The sequence below is a fragment of the Scyliorhinus canicula genome, chromosome 5, assembly GCF_902713615.1.
Source record: "Scyliorhinus canicula chromosome 5, sScyCan1.1, whole genome shotgun sequence".
Classification (NCBI taxonomy): domain Eukaryota; kingdom Metazoa; phylum Chordata; class Chondrichthyes; order Carcharhiniformes; family Scyliorhinidae; genus Scyliorhinus; species Scyliorhinus canicula.
Genome location: NC_052150.1, coordinates 229,270,772 through 229,287,127, shown reverse-complemented (window position 1 = coordinate 229,287,127; position 16,356 = coordinate 229,270,772). Strand labels below are relative to the sequence as shown.

Sequence of the window (16,356 nt, the reverse complement as noted above, 5' to 3'; positions counted from 1 at the left end):
CCGGCGCCATCTTGGAAACACAGATGTGAGCATCGTTGGTTAGGTCAGCATTTAATGCCCATCTCTAGTTGCCCTTGAGAAGGTGGTGGTGAGCTGCCTTCTTGAACCCCTCCACAGTCCATGTGGTGTAGGTACACCCACAGTGCTGTTAGGGAGGGACAGCGACAGTGAAGGAAGCGGCGATATATTTCCAAGTCAGGGTGGTGAGTGACTTGGAGGGGAACCTACAGGTGGTGGGGTTCCCAGGTACCTGCTGTTCTTGTCCTGCTGGATGGTAGAGATTGCGGGTTTGCAATACCGTCACTTCGAGCCTGGACAATTCTGATGCACTGAATTAAAGGCAAAATCCTGCAGACGCTGGCGATCTGAAATCTAAACAGAAAATGCTGGGACAACTCAGCTGATCTGGCAGCGACTGTAGAGAGAGAAACAGAGTTAACGTTTCGAGTCTGTAGGAGTCACTTTCTATTTCTGTCCTTATCCATCCTGACTGGCCTCCCACATTCTAACTTTCAGAAACGTGGTCATTTAAAACTCTGCTGCTCCTGTGTGAATGTGGGAAGGTCCCATTTCCCCCTGTGCTTGTTGACATACGTGACTTCCAGTCAAGCATGGTCTTGGTTTTAAAATTCTCATCCTTGTCTTCAAATCCCTCCACGGCCTTGCCCCTCCCTACTTCTGTAACCTCCTCTCCTCCACAACCCTCCGAGAAAAGTGGGGCTGAGGCTGAGAGGAGATCAGCCATGATCGTAGTGACTGGAGGAGCAGGCTCGATGGGCTGAATGGCCCACCCTTGCTCCTCGTTCTTAGGCTCCCATCATTACACCCTCCTCACCCTTTTGCTTGTGGAACAACCACTTTTGAGAACAGTTGTGAGGGTTTTATAAGATTGTTGCGTTTTAGAATCTTTTGGTTAATTGGATTGTTATAGTGAAACGTAGGCTAAATTTTTGAAAAATGAAAATGAAAATCGCTTATTGTCATGAAGTTACTGTGAAAAGCCCCTAGTCGCCACATTACGGCACCTGTTCGGGGAGGCTGGTTCGGGGAGGCTGGTACGGGAATTGAACCGTGCTGCTGGCCTGTCTTGGTCTGCTTTAAAAGCCAGCGATTTAGCCCAGTGTGCTAAACCAGCCCCTGGAGCCATGTGACATGTGCTGGAACCTGCCGAATTGCAATGCCGGGTGGATGACCTGTTAAAGATTAAAGGACATCTCGGATGGTTGCATTGAGAGCGAGGTGCTTGGTATTTACAATTGGGGACAGTGACAGCTGTTTTTAACTTTACAATAAGTGGTCCATCCAGTCTCCCAAAGTCCCAGAAAGCTGTTGTTGCTATCACGGTGTGAGCAACTGTGCTGCAAATTATCCCTTTACTTCTAAGGTGAAAGAACGTCAAGGTAAAAAGGAACTTATTGTCATTTCTACTTCAATCGGGAGCTCATGTGTCTCCCATTGCCATGAAGAAGATGAGAGAGGAGGAAACAAAGGGGGATTTACCCTTTTGGGGAGCCCTTGCTCTCCCTCTTTGCGGGAGCCCCACCCGCTAGTGACGTGGCGGCCCAGCCCAATGACTTTGAGTCCCACCTCCAGTGACATTGGGAACCCACCCAAATGGCAGCACAGGGGGTGGGGCGGGGAAAGTAGGCCTCAAGCCTTGAGGACCACGCATGCTCCTGGCTACTGCCTCTCTAGCCTGGTGGCCTCTGTTCTTTTTGGCTGGTTGCCCGTTGACCCTCCTTGCCGGGAGATCAAGAAGCATGCTCCCCTTGATGTCCGTTGGTCATTGCCTCTTCCCGCCTCGGTGAAAGCTTTGCAGGCTCAAACTCCAATATCAGGGCAGCAACCTCATTGCTGTCTCAGGCTGCCTGCCAGACCAAATGGCAGAAACCTGGCTGCGTCTTTGCACCTTCACTCAATGAAAGTTCAGAAACTTCACACCAGTTCAGGAGATCCGCGTCTGAACTCTTCCAAATCTGCAAACTGTTTTCCCACTCGAATGGGGAATCCACCATTCAAAGCCCGATGTTGTTCTGTATTGGCTGCTGATAATTTGAATGAGCCTCTGAGCAAATTTGGAGCTGCCAAGTCTCTGATTGGAGTTCCCAAGAAGTTCCCACCACAACAGTCGCCTCTCCGTGTGCCCCCTCCCACCCCCAGGGCCACGGCCCCACGCTGCAGCGATGTGTATTTCATTGAACCTCCACCTGTGAGAGGAAATAATTTTGAGGTCAAGTTACAGACTTTCCTATAAACCCAGATAGAAAACAAGTAATGTTCGCGCCATACAAATGTCGGGTGATGGCCATTTCCAACAAGAACACATCTAACCTTCGCCCCTTGACATTCAATGGCATTACTATCGCTGAATCCCCCCACTAACAACATCCGATGGCTGCCAAAGCAGGTGAAAGGTGAAGTACCCTGCGACCAGTAACTCACCTCCTGACCCCCCCAAAGCCTGTCCACCATCTACAAGGCACAAGTCAGGAGTGTAATGGAATACTCTCCACTTGCCTGGATGAGTGCAGCTCCAACAACACTCAACAAGCTCAACGCCATCCAGGACAAAGCCCCGCTTGATTGTTCCTCCTTCCACAAACATTCAAACCCTCCACCATCGACACACAGTGGCAGCCGTGTGTACCATCTACAAGATACACTGCACTAACTCACCAAGGTTCCTTAGACAGCACCTTCCAAACCCACCACCACTACCATCTAGAACAGGGTGGGCAAACTTTTCCGTGCAAGGGCCACATTCAGAAATTCACAATTTTCAAGGGCCGCATAGTATATTAAGTAAAATAATTACTTCACCCGGTTATGATTCTGGGCGCCTCATATAGAACATAGAACAGTACAGCACAGAACAGGCCCTTCAGCCCTCGATGTTGTGCCGAGCAATGATCACCCTACTCAAGTCAACGTATCCACCCTATACCCGTAACCCAACAGCCACCCCCCCCCCCCATTAACCTTAAAAAAAATTAAATTAAAAAAAAATGTTTTTTTTTTTAATGACTTGGTGGGCCGCATAAAGACCTTCGGCGGGCCGCATGAGGCCCGTGGGCCGTAGTTTGCCCACCCCTGATCTAGAAGGACAGGAGCTGCAGATACCTGGGAACCCCACCACCTGGAGGTTCCTCTCCAAGTCACTCGCCACCCTGACTTGGGAATATATCGGCCGTTCCTTCACTGTCACTGGGGCAACATCCTGGAACTCCCTCCCTAACAGCACTGTGGGTGTACCTACACCTCAGGGTCTGCAGCGGTTCAAGAAGGCAGCTCACCCCCACCTTCTGAAGGGCAACTCGGGACGGGCAATAAACGCTGACCTAACCAACGACGCACCCATCCTGCAAAAATGTATTTTAAAAGCAGTTTCAGGTTTTGCCTGATGTGGTTTGCAGCCAGCTCAGAGAAAAGGAGAGAGTAAGAAATAGAGTCTACACTGCGAGCAGGGAAAATGCTGACTTCAGCATTCGCCACACAGAATGTGGGAAAGAGCTCACTCTCAGTTTGAAAACTGACTTTGTGAAGAGCTGAAAGGACTGAACATTTTCCTAGCTGAGAGCCAGGAGAGCTCCCCAGGATAACCCTCCGAGTGAGGGAATGATCAGAGATTGCAATTGATTTGATTTATTGTCACGTGCAGCGATTTACAGTGAAAAGTACTGTTTTGCGTACAATCCATACAAATCGTTCCAGAAATGAAAAACATAGGACATACAGAGTGTAGTACTACTCAGTAGAGAAGATACGTGAAGAGATCAGTTCAGCCGATTAACCAGATTCTCATGGTTAGGTTTCTGCCTGTGTGCCGGGAGAAGGTGCCTTATGGTCCGATTTTCTAAAGTGCGATTGGGGGATGGAACCATAGGCGCCCTTGATATTTGAATAGCAGTGGTCAAGGGTGTTGGCTCCCCTGGTGGGGCAGATGTGTTGGTGGAATTTTGGCAGTACACTCTTGGGATTGGCCTGGTTAAACTCCACGGCCACAATGAACAAGCCTCTGGGTGTTCTGTTTCACTGTTATTTATAGTGGTGTACAATTTGTCAAGTGCCTGCTTCACTTCTGCCTGGGGTGGGATGTAGACCGCCTTGATAATGGCTGAAGTGAATCCCGTGGAAGGTAGTATGGGCGACACTTCACAGTCAGGTATTCCAGGTCCGGGGAGCAGTCGTTCGCCAGGGTCGCTGCATCCAGGAGAAGTTGATGAGGAGGCAAACCCCTCCATGTTGCTCGTTCTGGTGAGTGTGCTTTTACACTCAATTGGCTCTGTTTTATACCTTAGCTCTAGAGTAGCCAGGTATCCTTATGATACCGCCACGAGGTTCAAGTTCAAGTTCAGATCAATGACTCAATACACCAGTTAGTAAGGTTCAATCAAACACATTTATTATTATACAGTAAATCGATACTCATGCAACTAATACTAGCGGACTAAACTATTCCTACCACTATAAGCCAATACTTATCTTCGATAAGGGAACCCACTGGATCAGGGAACAATGGCCTCTTGTTCTGTCCTGAGACTGCAGGCTTCCCAGTCGGTACGGGCTAAGGGGTCAGGAGTGTCTATTCTCGTAGCGAGCGTTGGTTGGACACTTACTTGTTGGTGTAGCTGTTGGCCAGGCCTCTCCTTCTCGCGGTCAAGTTCTTAGAGAACTGCTGCAAAGGTGTTCTGCTGGGAGGGCCGGCTAAGAGAGCGAGCTGGACTTGGGATCTGTCCTTTATAGGTCACGGGCTTCGCGCCCATCTGGGCGGACCCTGTACCTGCTTGCAATCGATTGGACCTCATACCAATCGATTGGTTTGAATTCCCCAATACTGGGGCTGTTTACCGATCGCTGGGTCGATTCTTGGGGCTGTTTGTAACTTATTGTTTCAGACTCCCGTTGGCGCCGGGAAGTCTGACCTGCCATAGAATGTCCCAATTGTAGCTAATCGTTGTATCCATTGTTCCCGGGGATCGCTTCATTAATATGCAAACTGCTGGTTTCGGTGCTGTCTGCTTTCTTTGCAGCCAGAATACACATGAACTTCTGCAAACTGCTTGTCTCTTTATAATTGTCCAGTTTTCCCTGCAACCTTTGTAAATCGCCACTTTGGGTCAGGAAGTGGCCAACTTCGGTGGCTACACTCCACCCTTCACTTTGCTTGGTGGCGCTGTGCGGTCCAACTGCTGTAGTGTGAAGCTGTCAGAATCATAGAATTAGGACAGAAGGAGGCCATTCGGCCCATCGAGTCTACACCAGCCCCAGAAAGACCACCTGACCTCAGCCCACGCCTCCACCCTATCCCCGTGACCCAGTAACCCACCTAGCCTTTTGGACACTACGGGGCAGTTTTAGCGTCACCAATCCACCTAACCCGCTCATCCTTGGGACTTGTGGGAGGAAACCGGGGCACCCGGAGGAAACCAGGTGCATACATGGGGAGGACGTGCAGACTCCACACAGACAGTGACCCAAGCCTGGAATTGAACCCGGGTCTCTGGTGCTGTGAAAAGCCAACTGTGCTAACCGCTGTGCCACCATGCCGTCCAGGTTGTGTGGCAGAGTCCGGTGAGGCAGATGTGAGCCATGTCTCTCCGTGACAAGGAGCACACAGGGATGAGAAGCAATCGGCTGGGAAGGGTAAAAGCAGCTGGGATCGATGGCGAGGCGTCTGCTACACTGAGCTGCGATGCTGCAGAGCGTGTGACGTGTGAGAAGTCAAAAGGAATCCTTTGTTACCGCAGTTTAAATTGGTAGTTGCTGACAAAGATAAAAAGATGACATTTCTATTTCAGAAATCCAGCAGTACCGAGGCTCTGAAAGGATGTAGATTGAGCCAGATTGGGGAGATGGTCAGTGCTGCAGTGAAGGCAGCCATGGGGAGATGTTGCAGAGAGCTGCCTGAAGGAGCTGCCACTGACTGACACCCCCCACCCAGGGCAGGACGAAAGCCCCAGGCTGGGGGCAGGAGGGGAGCCCCAGGCTGGGGGCAGGAGGGAAGGCCCAGGCTGGGGGCAGGAGGGAAGCCCCAGGCTGGGGGCAGTAGGGAAGGCCCAGGCTGGGGGCAGGAGGGGAGCCCCAGTCTGGGGGCAGGAGGGAAGGCCCAGGCTGGGGGCAGGAGGGAAGGCCCAGGCTGGGGGCAGGAGGGAAGGCCCAGGCTGGGGGCAGGAGGGGAGCCCCAGGCTGGGGGCAGGAGGGAAGGCCCAGGCTGGGGGCAGGAGGCAGGAGGGAAGGCCCAGGCTGGGGGCAGGAGGGAAGGCCCAGGCTGGGGGCAGGAGGGAAGGCCCAGGCTGGGGGCAGGAGGGGAGCCCCAGGCTGGGGGCCGGAGGGGAGGCCCAGGCTGGGGGCTGGAGGCAGGGGGAAGGAGGGAAGCCCCAGGCTGGGGGCAGGAGGCAGGAGGGGAGCCCCAGGCTGGGGGCCGGAGGGGAGCCCCAGGCTGGGGGCAGGAGGCAGGAGGGAAGCCCCAGGCTGGGGGCAGGAGGGAAGCCCCAGGCTGGGGGCAGGAGGGGAGGCCCAGGCTGGGGACAGGAGGGGAGGCCCAGGCTGGGGACAGGAGGGGAGGCCCAGGCTGGGGCAGGAGGGGAGGCCCAGGCTGGGGGCAGGAGGGGAGGCCCAGGCTGGGGGCAGGAGGGGAGGCCCAGGCTGGGGGCAGGAGGGGAGGCCCAGGCTGGGGGCAGGAGGGGAGCCCCAGGCTGGGGGCAGGAGGGAAGCCCCAGGCTGGGGGCTGGGGGCAGGGGGAAGGAGGGAAGCCCCAGGCTGGGGGCAGGAGGCAGGAGGGGAGCCCCAGGCTGGGGGCAGGAGGGAAGCCCCAGGCTGGGGGCAGGAGGGAAGGCTCAGGCTGGGGGCAGGAGGGGAGCCCCAGGCTGGGGGCAGGAGGGGAGCCCCAGGCTGGGGGCAGGAGGGAAGCCCCAGACTGGGGGCAGGAGGGGAGCCCCAGGCTGGGGGCAGGAGGCAGGAGGGGAGCCCCAGGCTGGGGGCAGGAGGGAAGCCCCAGACTGGGGGCAGGAGGGGAGCCCCAGGCTGGGGGCAGGAGGGAAGCCCCAGGCTCGGGGCAGGAGGGAAGGCCCAGGCTGGGGGCAGGAGGCAGGAGGGGAACCCCAGGCTGGGGGCAGGAGGGAAGGCCCAGGCTGGGGGCAGGAGGCAGGAGGGGAGCTCCAGGCTGGGGGCAGGAGGGAAGGGAAGCCCCAGGCTGGGGTAGGAGGGACGGTCCAGGCTGGGGGCAGGAGGGACGGTCCAGGCTGGGGGCAGGAGGGAAGCCCAAGCTGGGGGCAGGAGGGAAGCCCCAGGCTGGGGGCAGGAGGGAAGCCCCAGGCTGGGGGCAGGAGAGGGGAGCCCCAGGCTGGGGGCTGGGGGCAGGAGGGAAGCCCAAGCTGGGGCAGGAGGGGAGGCCCAGGCTGGGGGCAGGAGGGGAGCCCCAGGCTGGGGGCAGGAGGGGAGCCCCAGGCTGGGGGCTGGGGGCAGGAGGGAAGCCCAAGCTGGGGGCAGGAGGGGAGCCCCAGGCTGGGGGCAGGAGGGAAGCCCCAGGCTGGGGGCAGGAGGGAAGCCCCAGGCTGGGGGCAGGAGGGAAGCCCCAGGCTGGGGGGCAGGAGGGGAGCCCCAGGCTGGGAGCCGGAACCTGTGTGCGGGGCCGGAACCTGTGTGCGGGGCCGGAACCTGTGTGCGGAGCCGGAACCTGTGTGCGGGGCCGGGGTTTCCGCCCGGACGCGGGGCCGGTGACGCGGGTACCAGCGGGACGGGGTCACGGCTGAAGCGGTCCCCCCGGTGGGGCGATGGCAGCGATGGCGGCGCGGGGCCCGGCCCCTCCGCAGCTGACGGTGCTGATGTCGTGCCGGGTGCGGGAGGAGGCGGCCGGAGGGCCCGGCGGCGGCCAGGGGGCGGCTGTCCGCCTGCAGCTCAGCATGGAGCGGCCCGGGGAGTTCCGGCTGGCAGCCCGCCTGACAGAGCCCGTCCCCGGCAGGAGCCCGGTGAGAGCGCGGGGCCCGGGGCCCTCAGGGAGCTCCCACTGACCCACTGCACTGCCCCTCAGCCCGGGGCCCACAGGGAGCTCCCACTGACCCACTGCACTGACCCTCAGCCCGGGGCCCGGGGCCCTCAGGGAGCTCCCACTGACCCACTGCACTGCCCCTCAGCCCGGGGCCCTCAGGGAGCTCCCACTGACCCTCAGCCCGGGGCCCGCAGGGAGCTCCCACTGACCCCGACCCACTGCACTGACCCTCAGCCTGGGGCCCTCAGGGAGCTCCCACTGACCCTCCGACCCACTGCACTGACCCTCCGACCCACTGCACTGCCCCTCAGCCCGGGGCCCACAGGGAGCTCCCACTGACCCTCCGACCCACTGCACTGACCCTCCGACCCACTGCACTGCCCCTCAGCCCGGGGCCCACAGGGAGCTCCCACTGACCCTCCGACCCACTGCACTGACCCTCCGACCCACTGCACTGCCCCTCAGCCCGGGGCCCACAGGGAGCTCCCACTGACCCACTGCACTGACCCTCAGCCCGGGGCCCGGGTCCCTCCCAGCACCCAGTCCCCACCAGCACCCAGTCCCCACCCAGTCCCTCCCAGCACCCAGTCCCCTCCCAGCACCCAGTCCCCTCCCAGCACCCAGTCCCCACCAGCACCCAGTCCCTCCCAGCACCCAGTCCCCTCCCAGCACCCAGTCCCCACCAGCACCCAGTCCCTCCCAGCACCCAGTCCCCACCAGCACCCAGTCTCTCCCAGCACCCAGTCTCTCCCAGCACCCAGTCCCCACCCAGCACCCAGTCCCCACCCAGCACCCAGTCCCCACCCAGCACCCAGTCCCCACCCAGTCTCTCCCAGCACCCAGTCTCTCCCAGCACCCAGTCCCCACCCAGCACCCAGTCCCCACCCAGCACCCAGTCCCCACCCAGTCTCTCCCAGCACCCAGTCTCTCCCAGCACCCAGTCCCCACCCAGTCCCACCCAGCACCCAGTCTCTCCCAGCACCCAGTCCCCACCACCCAGCACTGACCCACTGCACTGCTCCTCAGCCCGGGGCCCTCAGGGAGCTCCAACTGCACTGCCCCTCAGCCCGGGGCCCACAGGGAGCTCCCACTGACCCTCTGACCCACTGCACTGCCCCTCAGCCCGGGGCCCACAGGGAGCTCCCACTGACCCTCTGACCCACTGCACTGCCCCTCAGCCCGGGGCCCACAGGGAACTCCCACTGACCCTCTGACCCACTGCACTGACCCTCAGCCCGGGGCCCACAGGGAACTCCCACTGACCCTCTGACCCACTGCACTGACCCTCAGCCCGGGGCCCTCAGGGAACTCCCACTGACCCTCCGACCCACTGCACTGACCCACTGCACTGCCCCTCAGCCCGGGGCCCACAGGGAGCTCCCACTGACCCTCCGACCCACTGCACTGACCCTCAGCCCGGGGCCCACAGGGAGCTCCCACTGACCCTCTGACCCACTGCACTGACCCTCAGTCCGGGGCCCGGGGCCCTCAGGGAGCTCCCACTGACCCTCAGCCCGGGGCCCACAGGGAGCTCCCACTGACCCTCTGACCCACTGCACTGACCCTCAGCCCGGGGCCCTCAGGGAGCTCCCACTGATCCTCTGACCCACTGCACTGACCCTCAGCCCGGGGCCCACAGGGAGCTCCCACTGACCCTCCGACCCACTGCACTGCCCCTCAGCCCGGGGCCCTCAGGGAGCTCCCACTGACCCTCTGACCCACTGCACTGACCCTCAGCCCGGGGCCCTCAGGGAGCTCCCACTGACCCTCTGCCCGGGGCCCACAGGGAGCTCCCACTGACCCTCTGACCCACTGCACTGACCCTCAGCCCGGGGCCCTCAGGGAGCTCCCACTGACCCACTGCACTGCCCCTCAGCCCGGGGCCCACAGGGAGCTCCCACTGACCCACTGCACTGCCCCTCAGCCCGGGGCCCTCAGGGAGCTCCCACTGACCCTCAGCCCGGGGCCCTCAGGGAGCTCCAACTGACCCTCCGACCCACTGCACTGCCCCTCAGCCCGGGGCCCACAGGGAGCTCCCACTGACCCTCAGCCCGGGGCCCACAGGGAGCTCCCACTGACCCTCTGACCCACTGCACTGACCCTCAGCCCGGGGCCCGGGTCCCTCCCAGCACCCAGTCCCCTCCCAGCACCCAGTCCCCTCCCAGCACCCAGTCCCCTCCCAGCACCCAGTCCCCTCCCAGCACCCAGTCCCCTCCCAGCACCCAGTCCCCTCCCAGCACCCAGTCCCCTCCCAGCACCCAGTCCCCTCCCAGCACCCAGTCCCCACCACCCAGCACTGACCCACTGCACTGCCCCTCAGCCCGGGGCCCACAGGGAGCTCCCTCTGACCCTCCGACCCACTGCACTGACCCTCAGCCCGGGGCCCGGGGCCCTCCCAGCACCCAGTCCCCTCCCAGCACCCAGTCCCCTCCCAGCACCCAGTCCCCTCCCAGCACCCAGTCCCCTCCCAGCACCCAGTCCCCTCCCAGCACCCAGTCCCCTCCCAGCACCCAGTCCCCTCCCAGCACCCAGTCCCCTCCCAGCACCCAGTCCCCACCACCCAGCACTGACCCACTGCACTGCCCCTCAACCCGGGGCCCACAGGGAGCTCCCACTGACCCTCCGACCCACTGCACTGACCCTCAGCCCGGGGCCCACAAGGAGCTCCCACTGACCCTCCGACCCACTGACCCTCCGACCCTCCGACCCACTGACCCTCCGACCCACTGCACTGACCCTCAGCCCGGGGCCCGTGTCCCTCCCAGCACCCAGTCCCCACCACCCAGCACTGACCCACTGCACTGCCCCTCAGCCCGGGGCCCTCAGGGAGCTCCCACTGACCCTCCGACCCACTGCACTGACCCTCAGCCCGGGCCCTCAGGGAGCTCCCACTGACCCTCCGACCCACTGCACTGACCCTCAGCCCGGGGCCCGGGTCCCTCCCAGCACCCAGTCCCCTCCCAGCACCCAGTCCCCTCCCAGCACCCAGTCCCCTCCCAGCACCCAGTCCCCTCCCAGCACCCAGTCCCCTCCCAGCACCCAGTCCCCTCCCAGCACCCAGTCCCCACCACCCAGCACTGACCCACTGCACTGCCCCTCAGCCCGGGGCCCACAGGGAGCTCCCACTGACCCACTGCACTGACCCTCAGCCCGGGGCCCTCAGGGAGCTCCCACTGCACTGACCCTCAGCCCGGGGCCCACCCAGCACCCTGCCCCCTGCCCCCAGCACCCTGCCCCCAGCACCCTGCCCCGTCCCCACCCAGCATCCTGCCCCGTCCCCACCCAGCACCCTGCCCCCAGCACCCTGCCCCCGGCACCCTGCCCCCGTCCCCACCCAGCACCCTGCCCCGTCCCCACCCAGCACCCTGCCCCGTCCCCACCCAGCACCCTGCACCGTTCCCACCCAGCACCCTGCACCGTCCCCACCCAGCACCCTGCACCGTCCCCACCCAGCACCCTGCACCGTCCCCACAGAGTCGGAGGGGCAGTACGGAGGGAGCGCTGTGCTGTCGGAGGGGCAGTACGGAGGGAGCCCTGTGCTGTCGGAGGGTCAGTACGGAGGGAGCTGAGTGCAGTCGGAGGGACAGTACGGAGGGAGCGCTGTGCTGTCGGAGGGTCAGTAAGGAGGGAGCGCGGTGCTGTCGGAGGGTCAGTACGGAGGGTGTGCTGTGCTGTCGGAGGGTCTGTACGGAGGGAGCCCCGTGCTGTCGGAGGTCAGTACGGAGGGAGTGCTGTGCTGTCGGAGAGGCAATACGGAGGGAGCGCTGTGCTGTCGGAGGGTCAGTACGGAGGGAGCCCCGTGCTGTCGGAGGGTCAGTACGGAGGGAGCCCCGTGCTGTCGGAGGGTCAGTGTGGAGGGAGCGCTGTGCTGTCGGAGGGTCAGTACGGAGGGAGCGCTGTGCTGTCGGAGGGTCAGTGCGGAGGGAGCGCTGTGCTGTCGGAGGGTCAGTACGGAGGGAGCGCTGTGCTGTCAGAGGGTCAGCACGTAGGGAGCGCGGTGCTGTCGGAGGGTCAGTACGGAGGGAGTGCTGTGCTGTCGGAGGGTCAGTACGGAGGGAGCCCCGTGCTGTCGGAGGGGCAGTACGGAGGGAGCGCTGTGCTGTCGGAGGGTCAGTACGGAGGGAGCCCCGTGCTGTCGGAGGGTCAGTACGGAGGGAGTGCTGTGCTGTCGGAGGGGCAGTACGGAGGGCGCGCGGTGCTGTCAGAGGGTCGGTACGGAGGGAGTACTGTGCTGTCGGAGGGTCAGTACGGAGGGAGCGCTGTGCTGTCGGAGGGTCAGTACGGAGGGAGCGCTGTGCTGTCGGAGGGTCAGTACGGAGGGAGCCCCGTGCTGTTGGAGGGAGCCCCGTGCTGTCGGAGGGGCAGTACGGAGGGAGCGCTGTGCTGTCGGAGGGTCAGTACGGAGGGAGCGCTGTGCTGTCGGAGGGTCCGTACGGAGGGAGTGCTGTGCTGTCGGAGGGGCAGTACGGAGGGAGCGCTGTGCTGTCGGAGGGTCAGTACGGAGGGAGTGCTGTGCTGTCGGAGGGTCAGTACGGAGGGAGCGCTGTGCTGTCGGAGGGTCAGTACGGAGGGAGCCCCGTGCTGTCGGAGGGTCAGTACGGAGGGAGCGCTATGCTGTCGGAGGGTCAGTACGGAGGGAGTGCTGTGCTGTCGGAGGGGCAGTACGGAGGGAGCGCTGTGCTGTCGGAGGGTCAGTACGGAGGGAGCGCTGTGCTGTCGGAGGGAGCCCCGTGCTGTCGGAGGGGCAGTAGGAGGGAGCGCGGTGCTGTCGGAGGGTCAGTACGGAGGGAGCCCCGTGCTGTCGGAGGGTCAGTATGGAGGGAGCCCCGTGCTGTCGGAGGGGCAGTACGGAGGGAGCCCCGTGCTGTCGGAGGGTCAGTACGGAGGGAGCCCCGTGCTGTCGGAGGGGCAGTACGGAGGGAGCCCCGTGCTGTCGGAGGGTCAGTACGGAGGGAGCGCTGTGCTGTCGGAGGGTCAGTACGGAGGGAGCGCTGTGCTGTCGAGTGTCAGTACGGAGGGAGCGCTGTGCTGTCGGAGGGGCAGTACGGAGGGAGCCCCGTGCTGTCGGAGGGTCAGTACGGAGGGAGCGCTGTGCTGTCGGAGGGTCAGTACGGAGGGAGCGCTGTGCTGTCGGAGTGTCAGTACGGAGGGAGCGCTGTGCTGTCGGAGGGTCAGTACGGAGGGAGCGCTGTGCTGTCGGAGGGTCAGCACGGAGGGAGCCCCGTGCTGTCGGAGGGTCCGTACGGAGGGAGCGCTGTGCTGTCGGAGGGTCAGCACGGAGGGAGCCCCGTGCTGTCGGACGGTCAGTAAGGAGGGAGCCCCGTGTGTCGTAGGGAGCCCCGTGCTGTTGGAGGGTCAGTACGGAGGGAGTGCTGTGCTGTCGGACGGTCAGTAAGGAGGGAGCGCTGTGCTGTCGGAGGGTCAGCAGGGAGGGAGCCCCGTGTGTCGTAGGGAGCCACGTGCTGTCGGAGGGTCAGTACGGAGGGAGTGCTGTGCTGTCGGAGGGTCAGTACGGAGGGAGTGCTGTGCTGTCGGAGGGGCAGTACGGAGGGAGTGCTGTGCTGTCGGAGGGTCAGTACGGAGGGTGTGCTGTGCTGTCGGAGGGTCAGTACGGAGGGAGTGCTGTGCTGTCGGAGGGTCAGTACGGAGGGAGCGCTGTGCTGTCGGAGGGGCAGTACGGAGGGAGCGCTGTGCAGTCGGAGGGTCAGTACGGAGGGAGCGCTGTGCTGTTGGAGGGGCAGTACGGAGGGAGCGCTGTGCTGTCGGAGGGTCAGTACGGAGGGAGTGTTGTGCTGTCGGAGGGTCAGTACGGAGGGAGCTCCGTGCTGTCGGAGGGTCAGTACGGAGGGAGCGCTGTGCTGTCGGAGGGTCAGTACGGAGGGAGCGCTGTGCTGTCGGAGGGTCAGTACGGAGGGAGCGCTGTGCTGTCGGAGGGTCAGTACGGAGGGAGCGCTGTGCTGTCGGAGGGTCAGTACGGAGGGAGCCCCGTGCTGTCGGAGGGTCAGTACGGAGGGAGCCCTGTGCTGTCGGAGGGGCAGTACGGAGGGAGCCCCGTGCTGTCGGAGGGTCAGTACGGAGGGAGCCCTGTGCTGTCGGAGGGGCAGTACGGAGGGAGCGCGGTGCTGTCGGAGGGTCAGTACGGAGGGTGTGCTGTGCTGTCGGAGGGAGCCCCGTGCTGTCGGAGGGGCAGTACGGAGGGAGCGCGGTGCTGTCGGAGGGGCAGTACGGAGGGAGCGCGGTGCTGTCGGAGGGGCAGTACGGAGGGAGCGCGGTGCTGTCGGAGGGGCAGTACGGAGGGAGTGCTGTGCTGTCGGAGGGTCAGTACAGAGGGAGCCCCGTGCTGTCGGAGGGGCAGTACGGAGGAAGCGCGGTGCTGTCAGAGGGTCAGTACGGAGGGAGTGCTGTGCTGTCGGAGGGGCAGTACGGAGGGAGCCCCGTGCTGTCGGAGGGTCCGTACGGAGGGAGTGTTGTGCTGTCGGAGGGTCAGTACGGAGGGAGCGCTGTGCTGTCGGAGGGTCAGTACGGAGGGAGCGCTGTGCTGTGGGAGGGAGCCCCGTGCTGTCGGAGGGGCAGTACGGAGGGAGCCCCGTGCTGTCGGAGGGGCATTACGGAGGGAGCGCTGTGCTGTGGGAGGGAGCCCCGTGCTGTCGGAGGGGCAGTACGGAGGGAGCGCTTTGCTGTCGGAGGGAGCCCCGTGCTGTCGGAGGGTCAGTACGGAGGGAGCCCCGTGCTGTCGGAGGGGCAGTACGGAGGGAGTGCTGTGCTGTCGGAGGGAGCCCCGTGCTGTCGGAGGGGCAGTCGGTATCAGATCTCTTTGTTGAATTGACACCCAGCTCTCGTCCCCACCCTCTTGCCCCTAGCTGAACCTGTTCTCACTTTGATCCCTCAAAGTAGAAATTGTTGCTTTGACCACCGCTTGGAAGGAGTGCCAAGTGATTCATTTGTTTCTTTTTCAACTTGGCATGGTGTATTCGCTACTCACGATGGATGGGGTTCCCTCTACATTGGGGGAGACCATAGAATAGAACCATAGAATCCCTACAGTGTAGAAGGAGGCCGTTCGGCCATCGACTCTGCACCGTCCCCTTGACCCGAACCTTCCGCCCCCGAACTTGTGGGAGGAAACCCACGCAGACATGGGGAGAATGTGCAGACTCGGCACAGACAGTGACCGAAGGCTGGAATTGAACCTGGGACCCTGAAGCTGTGAGGCAGCAGGCCTGACCACCGTGCCACACAACACTGGTTGGGTGAGAGCTTTGCAGAACAACTCCATTTAATCCACGGACCTTTGCTCCCCAGTCATTCTAATCTCTGACTGACCTTTCAGTTCCTCTGCTGCTGTTTGGGTGAAGTTCAATGTGAGAAAGGGAACAACACTTTCTCTTTTGATTCAGCACTTTAAACAACATCAAGTTGATCGATTTTAGATTACAACCACTGCTTATAGTTTTTTTGTTCCATCTTGGTGATGAATCTGCTATTCCCATTACACCTTTGGGGCAGCACGGTAGCATTGTGGATAGCACAATTGCTGCACAGCTCCAGGGTCCCAGGTTCAATTCCGGCTTGGGTCACTGTCTGTGCGGAGTCTGCACATCCTCCCCGTGTCTGCGTGGGTTTCCTCCGGGTGCTCCGGTTTCCTCCCACAGTCCAAAGATGTGCAGGTTAGGTGGATTTGGCCGTGATAAATTGCCCTTAGTGTCCAAAATTGCCCTTAGTGTTGGGTGGGGTTACTGGGTTATGGCGATAGGGTGGAGTTGTTGACCTTGGGTTGGGTGCTCTTTCCAAGAGCCGGTGCAGACTCGATGGGCCGAATGGCCTCCTTCTGCACTGTACATTCTATGAATCTTCTATGAACCTACCTCCTCGAGATCCACCAGTTGCTTCTTGTCCCAGGAATATCTCCTTTACCGTGCACCCTTTGATCATTCAATTATTTCTGCTTTCTACCCACGACAGCAGATCCAGCTGTTCAAAACAGAACATCCAGGAGGCACTGTGGCCCATCGGGAGCAGAGTAATTGTATTCGACCACAAGCTGTAACCTCATTCCCCAACGTACCCCTCTCATTACCATTGCCACCAAGCCAGGGGACCAGCCTGGGTTCAATGAAGAGTGCGGGAGGGCATGCCAGGAGCAACATCAGGCATACTGACAAATGAGGTGGCAACCTGGTGAAGCTACAACACAGGCCGACTTGAATGTCAAACACTGGAGCAGCAAACAATAGAGAGCAAAATTATTCCAAAGCAACGGATTTAATCTATGCAGTCCCAGCACAACCAGTGTGAATGGCGGCGGACAATTAAACAACTCACGGAAGAAGGCACCACAGCAACCCTCTGACAGTGCGGTACTCCCTCAG

At 61.7% G+C, this 16,356-nt stretch overlaps 1 protein-coding gene across 1 annotated transcript in view; it reads left to right on the top strand.

Annotated features, from left to right (window-relative positions):
* The first annotated feature begins 7,740 nt into the window (after nt 1-7,740).
* shrprbck1r (sharpin and rbck1 related) overlaps nt 7,741-16,356 on the top strand; it is a 96,288-nt gene continuing 87,672 nt past the window's right edge. Inside the window, exon 1 of the mRNA XM_038796479.1 lies at nt 7,741-7,967. Within this exon, the coding sequence (XP_038652407.1) occupies nt 7,773-7,967 (195 nt within the window). The 5' untranslated portion in view covers nt 7,741-7,772. The remainder of the gene's footprint in view (nt 7,968-16,356) is intronic.